Here is a 13,262-nt window from a genome sequence, read left to right as displayed (position 1 = left end):
TCACAAAGTTGTTTAAACCTTATTTTTTATACTGTCAAGTTTCTAACTCAGCGTTTCCCAACCAGGGTTCCCTGGAACCCTAGGGTTCCGCGAGAGGTCGCTAGGGGTTCCGAGAGAAATAGTGATAAATACGCTAATCATGTAAATGCATTTTTGAGTCATTTTTGTGTTTAATTTTACAATAAATTTGAGAAAAACATACATTATTTTTTGCTTAAACCAGTTATTAGAAATATATATTATTTTTGTCTTATGAACTTTAAGTTTATGAAAGAGAAAGAAAGAGATTAATAAAGATATATAATAATTTTTATATAGGGGTTCCCTGAGACATGAAAATTATTTCAAGGGTTCCGCAATAGTAAAAACTTTGAGAAACGCTGCTGTAATTTGTCATTCAAGGCCCGCTTTGTGTTTTAACCATTTACTTTCAGCCAGCGCTCTCAAGAGCAATTGAGATCAGGGCTCTGGATCAGCTAAGTTTTATATTTAGGACCATTGCATCAGATTAAACCATGTGCAGGAGACAGCAGATGTCGCTTCCATGGTTTTCATCTTTTTTTCAACAGTGATTTTCTCTCTAGGTGGCTCCATTTAACATTCCCTTTGGCAGTTAGCAGCCTCAATACTGTAATTTAACACTTCGCAGACTGGGCAGCACATGAAACAAATTTTTGGTTTGAAGAGAGTTCTTCACCTCACTTTTCATTATAGTGCGTGACTAATTATATCATTGCACACCTACCTCATCTGTTTACAGCATCATTACCATTTTTATTTCCTGACTACTTGCAACTTGAAACAAAACAAACTATTGTATCCTGTCACAATAATTTCAATCTGTTCTTTTTCTAGTACATAATCATTTGAACTATTTGATAGAGGATGCCTTGTATGGAAACACATATTATTTTGATAGATGTACCAGAGGGATTTTCACTGCTTAGCATGTACACAACTGTTTTAGGAATCCTAAACTCTGAGCTTGAATTAAAAAGATTTAATTCTTTTACTTGATGAACACATTAAAAATGGGTTTAATTACATCTTCATACTCTGGAAAGTATTTTGTACTGAGCCATTAATTAAACAGCAGGTTAGCAGATGTAAACCATTATCGATTAATGCAATACTCATTTTTCCCATAAGAAAGTAACATTTCTAAGCTTATACGTAAACTGCAGGATTTTAGCAAAAAATAAATTACATAGAAATTGGTCTTGTTTGTTCATTCAAATAAATTGAAATATATTCTATAAGTGGTACTCATATTAAAGTATTCTTTGTAGTTATGTTTAGGATTATGCTGCCAATAGTGAACAGAAATCCTTTCCTGCCTATGATTTTCATGAATGCAATATTAGGACAGTCTCTAATTGTTCCAAATGTTCCAATAGTGTGAGAGCAGTCAATTGGACAGGAATCTGCCCATGAGATTCCTCACCATTTTCGCCAGGAGAATATAAGCATTTCTCCAAAAGGAAGCAATGTCCTTTACAATATTTATTCACAAAATGCTGGAGTAACTCAGCAGGTCAGGCAGCATCTCGGGAGAGAAGGAATGGGTGACATTTCGGGTCGAGATCTTCCTTTACAATATGTTGGATGCTATATGACCATAGAAATCTTTCTTCTTTTAGTATATGACATGAATAAAAAGGAGATAACTAAAATACAGAGTAATAGGGCTATTAAATATTTCCATGTGCAATTTATTCGGGATTATTTGGCAAAGCAACAAGAAGTGTCATGTAAGTGAATCACTTTTCTGATTGGAATCAAGATGTTTATAGTACAAGTGTTACTACGTTTTGTATTTGAACAGTGGGCAAATAATTGTGTTATGCTTTAGAATCTTTATAATCTTGCTCATCCTCAAGAATTTTTAAAAAATCGTTTAAAAAAAAAAATTCTGCTTACAGCACTTCCCCGGTTTGGGATAAGAACAGAACTAGGAGGTCAATCATTAGATTGAAAGAGAACACGTTAACTTTCTGAATTCTATAAAGCAATGCTGAAAATCATAGCCTGCCTTTATCTCCAAAAACCCAATCTGATGCACATTTTCCAGTAGTCCATTCAATCTTTTTTTTCATTTTTGTGATGTAATCAGATAATCCATTCTTTGAAAGATTGGAGATGCTGGATCAAATACAATTTTCTGGATTGAGAAGGGTGAATTTTTATTCAGGTGAAGTTACCACAACATAGAAGGCTATTCAGCCCCTGGTGGCTCACAGGGTCCCATCAATACCAGTTCACTTTTTCTTATTTTATCAGTAGCCCTGCAATTTATTTTCTCTCTCATACCCATCAACTGTCCTTTAATTCTCCTTGCTGTTCTCCCAGATTTAAGAGTCATTAAGAGCAGCTGATTAATCCAGCATTTCTTTGGGAGTTAGAACAGACCAGGGCACCCATCAGAAACACACATGGTATCTGGGTGTGGTCAATGGGCAGCATCCAAGGTCAGGACTGAGCCTGCATCGTGAGTGCTGTGGTATTAACAGCTGCACCACTATATGCAGTTTCTATCATGGGATGATAAAATAAAGATAGATCAGAGCAGGTAAAGTACCGATCAGGCATAATTTAATTTGATGCAGAATATACTCTGGGCTGGAATAGCTTATTCCTATTCCCAGTTCTTTAAGCTAATATGCCATCTTGTAGTAGTGCTTTCACATTGCTGTTTGATAAGAAATTCTAAGATTCTGAACAGTGAATGCTCCAAGTTAGCGCCAGAAACATAGCGACTCATTGTCAACTGCCTCAGAAGAAATCTATTCAATCGTTGCATTCTTTTACTTATTTATGATTGTGCTTATGTATACTGGGTTATATGCAAAACAAAGCATTTCACTGTATCTAGCTACACGTGACAATAAAGTAATTACTACTGCTACTACTAATGATTAAGTATAGAAGTGTGAAAACGCACATCTCCAGATTCAAGTACAGTTCCTTCTCAGCTGTTATCAGGCAAATGAACCATCCTACCAATAACTAGAGAGGAGTCCTGAACTACTTTCTACCTCATTGGAGACCCTTGGGCTATCGTTGATCGCACTTTACTGGCTTTATCGTGCACTAAAAGTCATTCACGTTACTCCCTTTAACATGTATCTGTACCATCTGTTTGATTGTAATCATGTATTGTCTTTGTGCGGACTGGTTAGCACACAACAAAAACTTTTCGCTGCATCACAGTACATGTGACAATAAACTAAACTACCTCGGTAGTACACCAGAGGCTAGAAGGGAAATTGATAGGTAATGCTGATTCCACAAAATTCCTGTTCCTCTTGAGCTCACTGGTGGAAGTCACAGAGAGGGAAATTCAACACATTAACAACTGAAGTTTAAAATGAATCAGATGAGCTATCAGTGTGTCTAAGAAGGTCAATTACTTATTTCTTAAATAGTGTTAAAATTACCTGCAATTGTCACCGTAGATTTTGATGATGTTGTGGTCAAGCTGCACATACTTCATTGTTAGAAATATTGTGAAGGCAGCTCAATCTATGAAGGAAACAGATATATTTTCCTCATTACTAAAGTGATTAAAGATGGTTGAGAATACTTCCCAAAGGAATTCCTGCAGATGTTTGAATGCTGTGATGAGTGGCGTTCAATAACCAAAACCATCATCTTTGCTGTTAAGTATCAGTTTTGCAGGATTCGCTCAGTTGAATGCTGTTATGATGACTGTTGAATAATTAATATCATCTTTTCTCTGTTAGCTTTTGCATTCATATCAAGGTTCCGCAGAGGTCTGCGCCTGACAAGCTTTTGTTTTTTTTCCTTGTATATTCTTTGCTTTATTCTCTGTGATTCTCTTGATGTGTCTTTATCTGTCTCTATGTACATCTCTTCCTCACGGTCTGGTCTTTCCCTAACGAACAGCATTCCCAGTCCCAGTCACACATCAAAGACTGGTGTCATCGAATTTGGCACAGTTTCTTTGAATTTCATCCGAATCTGGATTTCAAACAAGTTAATAACAGAATTTTTTTTTTTTTAAACTGCTAACACTTGTGTGACGATAATCCATGTTTGGCTCCTTTCATTAAAAAAAAGTATTTTGATTGAGTTTTATTATCCCTGCATTCAAAACCAATAAGAAGAAGAAAAAGAAAAGGTTAGCATTAATCCCAACAAGGGACATTGGGTGCGCTGTTTCTTCAGGCAATTGACTGCAAATTTCTACCTGTCAAGTTGTCTCATTTGAAGTGGAACCTAGGAGGTTTCTGTTAGTGCTCAGTGTCATGAAGGATGACAGATTGAATTGTTGGGTTGACTCCGACTCCTGGGGTCTGTACAGGCAAGTCCTTAAGAGGAGGATGTGTTGGTTGAAAGAGTGATGCTTACAAGTGACGTTCACAATGCTGCTCTGTAGATTAAGAGTCCCAGGAGCTGTCTTTTAGACTGATGTTAATGATTTCACTTGTTTTCTTAACAGATGGCGAATCTTGTTGCTTCTGCCTACTGTGTGGTGCTGGCGATTCTGCTGGTGCGTACTCGAAGCCACAGCGGGCTGGGTAAGTTGGAAAACAAAGAATTCCCGTTCACCTTCTGGTTCAAACATTTTCCATTAACCTTACCCACCTCAAACAGAAAAAAACCCAAATTCCAAGAATTCAAAATTGGATCTCTAAAACATCCTTTTTTTTCCCTACAAAATAACATGTACGTTTGCTGAAATAAAATTGATATTTCAGCATCTAATTTCGGAATAGATTGCAAACTGGTTACAACAGAAACATTGATGACTGAAAATGAGCCTATTCATGTATTTGTACCCAAACTGAAAGAACATGTCTCATTCTTTGGACCTGGCTCGAGCACTATGACTGAATGGCATCCTTCAATGCCATTAATGACCATAATTGTTTATCTTAAATGATTAAACACATCAACATTATCAAACTCAAGAATTATTGCGGAAAGCTAACTCCTGAGAGGTGTCCAGGCAGGTTGTAGTTCAACTGCAAACAAATATAAACAAACAGAACTTTGTCCAGATATTTAACCGATCCTCGTAATTTTTTTTATTTATTTGTGGTCATCATTGGCAATGTCCGGCATTTAATGTCCATACATAATTGCCTCAGAATCAAAGAATATGTTGAGAGGCAATCACATTGATAGATCTGAGGTCACATAAATGGCACCAGGTTACCTTATCTGAAAGATATCAGTAAAACAGATGGGTTTTCAGTAGAGTCCAGTAGTTTCATGTTTACTGTTACAAGGCTAGCTTTAGTTTTAAAATTGTAGATTTATCTCATTGCTTGAGTTTAAATTCCTAGCTACCATGGTGGGATTTAAACTCATTTCTGAATCACAGTGCCAGATACCAGACCATTGACTTCATTTACACTTCATGTGTAGAGAGGAACTGCAGATGCTGGTTAAAACCGAAGATAGACACAAAAAGCTGGAGCAACTCAGCAGGTGAGACAGCATCTCTGGAGAAAAAGAATAGGTGACGTTTCGGGTCTCGAACTGAAATGCTGTCTGACCTGCTGAGTTACTCCAGCTTTTTGTGTGTAGCTTCCATCTGCACTTCATGCCGCCTCAGAAAAGCAGCCAACATAATCAAACCCTCACCTATCCACATTCTCTAGAGATGCTGCCTGACCCGCTGAGTTACTCCAGCACTTAATGTCCTTTTTGGAAAATAAACAAAGACTTGTCCCACCACTGTCATTCCTTCTTCTCCCGGCACCCATTAGCAGAAAGTACAGAAGCTTGAAAGTGTGCACCACCAGATTCAAACATAGCTTCTTCCCATCTGTTATCATGCTTCTGAACGGTCCTTCCATAAGCTTGGGTACTGTCCGACTCACCTTTCCTCCATAACTACATTGGACTTTGTCTAAGGAATTGATGCATTACAATGCACAACAATGCTGAGAACTCTATTCTGCACTCTGTACCTTCCACTTTGCTCTACCTATCGCACTTGAATTTAAACTAATTATATCTATGGTATATCTGATTTCTTTGGATAGCATGCAAAGCAAAGCTTTTCACTCTACCTCAGTACATGTGACAAAAATAAACCTTGACCTAAACCTGGGTTGCCAATCCAATAGCAATTGTTGTAGGTTATGATTTTGACTCGCCTTATTCGTGCCAGCTATTGAGTATCCGGCTCAATTCCATTTGCCAGCACTTGGTCCTTAGCCTTCTATACCTTGGTCATTCAAGTGTTCATTATTAAATGTGAGAATCACTGAGTTCATCACCTTCTCAGATTGTGCATTCTAGATTCCACCAGCCCCCTTGGTAACAAAATAACCCTTCCTTATATGCACTCTAAACCTCTTGTTCTCTACCTTTAACCTTTGCCCTCAGAATTTGAGGGCAAAGGTTATAGGTAGAGAACAAGAAGATTAATTTTGTCTTTACCCAACGTAATCTTATGCATATCTATCTGGTTTCCCCATTGGCCTTTTAGATCATAAGTGATAGGAGTAGAATTAGGCCATTCGGCCCATCAAGTCCACTCCGCCATTCAGTCATGGCTGATCTATATCTCCCTCCTAACCCCATTCTCCACCCTTCTCCCCATAACCTCTGACACCCGTACTAATCAAGAATCTATCAATCTCTGTCTTAAATATATCCACTGACTTTGCCTCACAATAATTTTGCACTGTAAGGAAAACAAACTCAGCTTATCTAGTGTACTTCAGTTTATTTCAGAGATACAGCGTGGAAACAGGCCCTCCGGCCCACCGAGTCCGTGTCGACCACCAACACCGAGTCCGTGTCCTTCATACGCTAACACTATCCTACACGCTATTTACAATTTACAATTTTTTTTACCAAAGCCAATTAAACTACAAACCTGTACATCTTTGGAGTGTGGGAGGAAACCAGTGCACCCAGAAAAATAAACTTGCAGTCCTGGGAGAATGTGCAAATGCCCACAGTCAGGATCAAACCCAGGCGTCTGCCGCTGTAAGGCAGCAACTCTACTGCTTTGCCACTGTGCTGCAATACATTCTCCCCATATAAATGAAATGCTCTGTCCCAGCCAACATCCAGGTGAATCTGCTCTGCACCATCTTAATTTAACCGTCTACTCACCCACTCCCCGACCCGTGACCACATCACCCCCGAGAATCCAGTACAAAATCCTCCTCATGACCTACAAAGCCCTCCATAACCTGGCCCCATCCTACCTGACTGACCTCCTCCACAGACACACTCCCACCCGCACCCTCCACTCTGCTGCTGCTAACCTCCTGTCCCGTCCCCCCCCCCCCACCCATCCAGACCAAACTCAGATCCTGGGGGGACAGGGCTTTCTCCATCGCTGCTCCCACCCTCTGGAACTCACTACCTCAAACCGTCAGAGACTCCTCCTCACTCACCACATTCAAAACATCACTTAAGACTCCCCTGTTCAACACTGCCTTCAACCACTGACCGTCGCTTCTCCTTATCCTTCCTTTTTTTGTTCGTTTATTTATTTATTTTTATGTTTTACTTACTCTGTAAAGCGTCTTTGAGTTTCTAGAAAAGCGCTATACAAATGAAATGTATTATTATTATTATTATTATTATTATTATTAATTGTAATCAGGTCTTTCCTGTTGTGTATTGACCAGAACTGTTCACACGATTCCAGTTGTGGCAACCAAACTGCACCCAATATTCTATTTGTGACTTTACCAATGTTTTATAAAGCTTTTGCATAACTTCCCTGTTCTTACATTCGATGAAAGCTAGTTTGTTTGTCTAGGTGTGGCATTTTCTTAAATGGCAAATAGCATATTCTATAATCGGTCCCATTCAGGTTATGGATACTGTAATATTGCAGAGTATTTATCTGTCCAAAGTCCATCTCCATCATTATTAAACATCTTGGCATATACCACTTTAAATTCACTATTAATTCACATGTGGAAACATTGAAAAGTATGGGCACATAAAAAGACCATTGTAATCAACATAATTAATCACTGTCTTTAGAAAATGTTACACCACGGGCTCTAACCTTCTCTCAGTCAAATTGTCTGAAAGTGAAGGATGATTTGAGCTGACCTCACTCAATCCACCACTCCCACTGACCTTTCACCTGACACGAGTGGTGACCTCGGGTAGTGAACCATGAAAGCTTTGGGCCTGGAACAGCATGGTAATCTTAGACAGTGTTCACAGATTTAGTGCTCTTAAGGATAGCGGAGTCAGGGGGTATGGGGAGAAAGCAGGAACGGGGTACTGATTGAGAATGATCAGCCATGATCACATTGAATGGCGGTGCTGGCTCGAGGGGCCGAATGGCCTACTCCTGCACCTATTGTCTATTGTCTATTGTCAGATGGGGACAAAACATTACCTGCTATCAAGGTTGTATGTTTTTAAATGAGTCTGATATTCAGAGTCATTTCGGAACTAACTGTTAAAATAAAATGTTAAAAAATGAAGTTTCTTTTAGGTGAATAAATATTATTAAGATGATATTGTAATGTTCTTAGTTCATAGGTTCTAGGAACAGAATTAGGCCATTTGGCCCATCAAGTGGACACTGCCATTCAATCACGGCTGATGTAAGATAGACACAAAAAGCTGAAGTTGGAAAGTTACTAGAGAGTATTCTGAGGAATAGGATATACAGGCATTTAGACGGACAAGGGCTGATTAGTAAGTTGTAGGGAGGAACTGTAGATGCTGATTTAAACCGAAGATAGACACAAAATGTTGGAGTAACTCAGAGGGACAGGCAGCATCTCTGGACAGAAGAAATGAGTGATGTTTCAGCTCGAGACCCTTCTTCAGACTAGTAATAGTCAGCATGGGTTTGTACATGGGAGGTCATGTCTCACAAATCTGATTACGTTTTTTGAAACCGTGAGCAAAAAGGTAGATGAGGGCAGAGCAGTAGATGTTGTATATATGGATTTCAGCAAAGCATTTGAAAATGTTCCACATGGTATGCTGCTCTGAAAGGTTAGATCGCATGGGATCCAAGGAGAGATAACTAAATGGATAGAACATTGGCTTAATGGAAGGAAGCAGAGGGTGATGGTGGAATGTTGCTTCTCAGACTGGAGGCCTGTGACAAATGGTGTGCCTCAGGGTTCGGTGCTGAGCCCGCTACTGTTTGTCATCTATATGAATGATTTGGATGAGAACATACATGGCAAGGTTAGCAATTTTGCAGATGATACAAAAGTGGATGGTTTTGCAGATGGTTGTGAAAAATTACAGCAGGATCTTGATTGATTGGACAGATGGGCTGAGAAATGGTTGATGGAACTTAATACAGAGAAATGCGAGGTGTTGCATTTTGGGAAGTCTAACATGAGCAGGACCTACACTGTGAATGGTAGAGCTCTGGGAAACATTGTGGAGCAGAGCGATCTAAGAGTGCATGTGCATGGATCCTTGAAGGTGGAGTTACAGGTAGATAGGGTGATCAAAAAGGTGTTTTGCACATTGGCCTTCATCACTCAGGGTATTGAGTATAGAATTTGGGAGGTCATGTTGCAGTTGTATAAGATGTTGGCGAGGCCACATTTAGAGTATTGTGTTCAATTCTGGGCACCATGTTATAGGAAAGATGTTGTCAAGCTGGAAAGGATACAGAGAAGAATTACGAGGATGTTGCCAGGGCTAGAGGGTCTGAGCTGTAGGGAGAGGTTGAGTTGGCTGGGACTCTATTCCTTGGAGAGCAGGAGGATGAGGGGTGATCTTATTAAGGTGTGTAAAATCATGAGACGAATAGACTCGGTAGATGCATAGAGTCTCTTGCCCAGAGTAGGTGAATCGAGGCCCAGAAGACATAGGTTTACGGTGAAGGGAAAAAGATTTAATATGAATCTGAGGGGTAACTTTTTCACACAAAAGGTGGTGGGTGTATGGAACAAGCTGCCAGAGGCAAGGACTATCCCAACGTTTAAGAAACAGTTAGACAGGTACATGGACATGAAGGTTTGAAGGGATATGGACCAAACGCGGGCAGGTAGGACTAGTTGGCCGATGTGGACAAATTGGGCCGAAGGACCTGTTTCTACACTGTATCACTATGACTCTATGACTGCTCTTGTTGTCTATCTTTCAGATGGTATGTCATAAGATCAAAAGTGATAGGAGCAGAATTGGGCCATTCGGCCCATCGTCTATTCCGCCATTCAATCATGGCTGGTCTATCCCCCTCCTAATTGCCTTCTCCTGCCTTCTCTCCATATCCTCTGACATCCATGCTAATCAAGAATCTATCTATCGCTGCCTTAAATATATCCACTGACTTTGCCTCCACAGCCTTCTGTGGCAAAGAATTCCACAGATTCACCACCCTCTGACTAGAGAAATTCCTAATCATCTTCCTAAAAGAATGCCCTTTAATTCTGAGGCTATGACCTCTAGTCCTAGATTCTCCCACTAGTGGAAACATCCTCTCCACACTCTATCCAAGCCTTTCACTATTTGGTACATTTCAATGAGGTCCCCCCTCATTCTTCTAAACCCTAGCGAGTACAGGCCCAGTGCTGACAAACACTCATTATATGTTAACCTACTCATTCCTGAGAACTTTCTTGTAGCCCTCCACTGGACCCTCTCCAGAGCCAGCACATCCTTCCTCAGATATGGTGCCCAAAATTGCTCACAATATTCCAAATGCGGCTTGATCAGTATCTTATAGAGCCTTAGGAATACATCCCTGTTTTTGTATACAAGCCCTCTCGAAATAAAAGCTCACATTGCGTTTGCTTTCTTTACTGCCAGGGAACGCACAATTGGTTAATGTGGAGTTGATCTATTGACCAAAGGGAGCTCCCAGCTTTTACTGCTGATCTTAGAACGAATGCCACACTTTTCCCCACCTTCAGCTCACACGGGAAAGATTTAATTCAGTTTAGTTTAGAGATACAGCACGGAAACAGGCCCTTCGGCCCACCGAGTCTGCACCGACCAGCGATCCCCGCACATTAACACTATCCTACACACACATGGGGACAATTTACACATACACCAAGCCAATTAACCAACAAACCTGTACGTCTTTGGAGTGTGGGGGGAAACCAAAGATCTTGGAGAAGACCCATGCTGTCACAGGGAGAACGTACAAACTCCGTACAGACAGCACCCCTAGTCGGGATCGAAATTGGGTCCCCTGCGCTGTAAGGCAGCAACTCTACTGCTGCGGCCATGGTGGTGCAATGGTAGAGTTCCTCATTGCAGACAAATCCTTTCTTTTCTTTCTGGACTGTAAGCGCTTAGGGTGATTGATGCTGATGCTACTTGCCCTGAATGGATTATCCACACTGTGCCCTGGTTCACAGGTGATGCATGGCAGATTATTGGAATATGGGCTGTGTCTGTAGTATTGTATCCCAACATCAATAGAGAAAATTGAAAAGGAAGGGGGCGAAGAATGGTTTATATTTAGGTTGTACCTATCGCAACCTTGGGGGGACATATCAAAACATTTTACTGCCAGAAAACCACTTTGAAGTGTGGTCACCACGCAAAGCAAATCCGCTAGTTTGTACGAGCGTTTCCCAAAAACAGTTATGTGTTAATTCACAAATACTCTATCTAGTAGTGTTGATTGAGGGTTAAATTTTGGCAAGGCACCGAGAATAATTCCTTTGCTCTCCTTCAGAAGAATTCCATTGGCACTTTAACATCCACCAGAGAAGATAGATGGGACCTCAGTTTATCACCTCATGTAAACAAAAATTAAAGTAAGACATGATGCATAATGAAAACTATGTGCTCAGTATATAACAGTAGGAAACTAATTAGTAAAATACAAAAAATAGAAACACGGGTCAGGACCATGAGCGTCTATTCAGAGAACCATGTTGGGATTAAAGCTTTTCTTCAGAACTTCTGATCTATAGGAGAATACATGCCTGAAAAATCGATCAATGACCTGTTCTCCTCACAGCTGTCACTTGACTTGCTTTATATTTCAAGCTTTTGCTATTTTTGTTTCAAATTTACAGCATCTGCTTTATGCTAGATTTTATTCAGTTCCATTACATCACTCAAAGTCAGGTGAGGCTGGATTTGCACTCGTCTTCAATTTAGAGTTAATATTCCAAAGCTGTCAACAATAAGTTTGGGATTTGCCTTTTGGCTAGATGAATGGACCAGTGAAATTTGATTCTGGGATAAGTCTTGAGAAGGGTTAAATGATTCACAGGAAAAAGTGTATGTCAAATGGACTGAAAAGTTAAAGAGCTGTCAATCTTGACTGATGAACTGTCTGAAAGGAATTTGAAACAGATGTCTAAACATGTACCCTTGAGGAAGCTTGCCTCTTAAATCCAACTGCCGGGAATCTTTTTTGAATTAGTAATTAATAAATAGTGGATCTTTGAAATCTGAACTTTCATTTTTAGAATTTTCTGTGACTTCTTTTAAATGGTCAAAATTAAAACTCCAAAACACTTGGAAAATTAATGAGAATTAAAGTAATTGTGAATTTTATATCCAGACTATTACAAATGAAAGGCAAGTAGTGATGGCTACTTTGTACCACACATCAGTCAGAAATACTTTGTGTAGGTCTCAAGAATCTCAGTACAGAAATAAGATTGACCAGGGATGAAGACAGTAAACATTCACTAAGCTGCTGCCAGGAATGAAAGGTAAGATATTTCCTGGAACAGAGAATGTTAATTGGAGTTTTCAAAGTTTAATAAAGGCCCTGGGGTAAGAAACGGAGAAAGATTTGCTGAGAATTTCAGTGTGTTAGTTTGTACCAGCCCAAACCCTGAGTTGAACAGGCTTTACTAGTAAGACACCAGCAAGCTGTAGGTAGGGGTGGGTGAGACATCAGGTGATTCCTATGCTGAGCCATTCAGTAGGTCAGATGTGACAATGATGTGGGAGAGGTAGTGAAGATGGGTCTGTGTGTGAACGTAATAGGAATGGCAACTTTATCATTTAATGGTTCCTTTCATCTAGCCTACTTCTTAAATTTGCTCCTAATATCTGTTGAATCCACTCGCATTAATTCAGTTCTGTTTAATTTATTGTCACGTGTACTGAGGTACAGTGAAAAGCTTTTGTTGCATGCTAACCAGTCAGCAGAAAGACAATCCATGATTAAAATCGTTCCATTTGCAGTGTATAGATACATGATAAGGGAATAACGTTTAGCAAAAGGTAAAGCCAGCAAAGACCAATCAAGGATAGTCTGAGGGTCATCAAAGAGGAAGATAGTAGTTCAGCACTGCTCTCTAGTTGTGGAAGGATGATTCAGTTGCCTGATAACAGCTGGGAAGAAA

General features: G+C 39.9%; 1 protein-coding gene across 10 annotated transcripts in view; it reads left to right on the top strand.

Annotated features, from left to right (window-relative positions):
* The window catches only part of LOC144609249 (ciliary neurotrophic factor receptor subunit alpha-like), a 411,896-nt gene that overhangs the window by 236,746 nt on the left and 161,888 nt on the right, over positions 1–13,262 (top strand). For 9 of the 10 annotated variants that reach the window (XM_078427709.1, XM_078428140.1, XM_078428002.1 and 6 more), the window contains one exon: positions 4,463–4,541. The exons of the other annotated variant lie outside the window; for it this stretch is intronic. In XM_078427709.1, coding sequence (XP_078283835.1) covers positions 4,463–4,541 — 79 coding nt within the window. The remainder of the gene's footprint in view (positions 1–4,462; positions 4,542–13,262) is intronic. 10 annotated transcript variants of the gene reach the window in all.

The sequence above is a fragment of the Rhinoraja longicauda genome, chromosome 1 (genome assembly GCF_053455715.1).
Source record: "Rhinoraja longicauda isolate Sanriku21f chromosome 1, sRhiLon1.1, whole genome shotgun sequence".
Taxonomy (NCBI): domain Eukaryota; kingdom Metazoa; phylum Chordata; class Chondrichthyes; order Rajiformes; family Arhynchobatidae; genus Rhinoraja; species Rhinoraja longicauda.
Note: the sequence above shows the minus strand (reverse complement) of the source record. Positions and strands in the feature narration are given on the sequence as shown.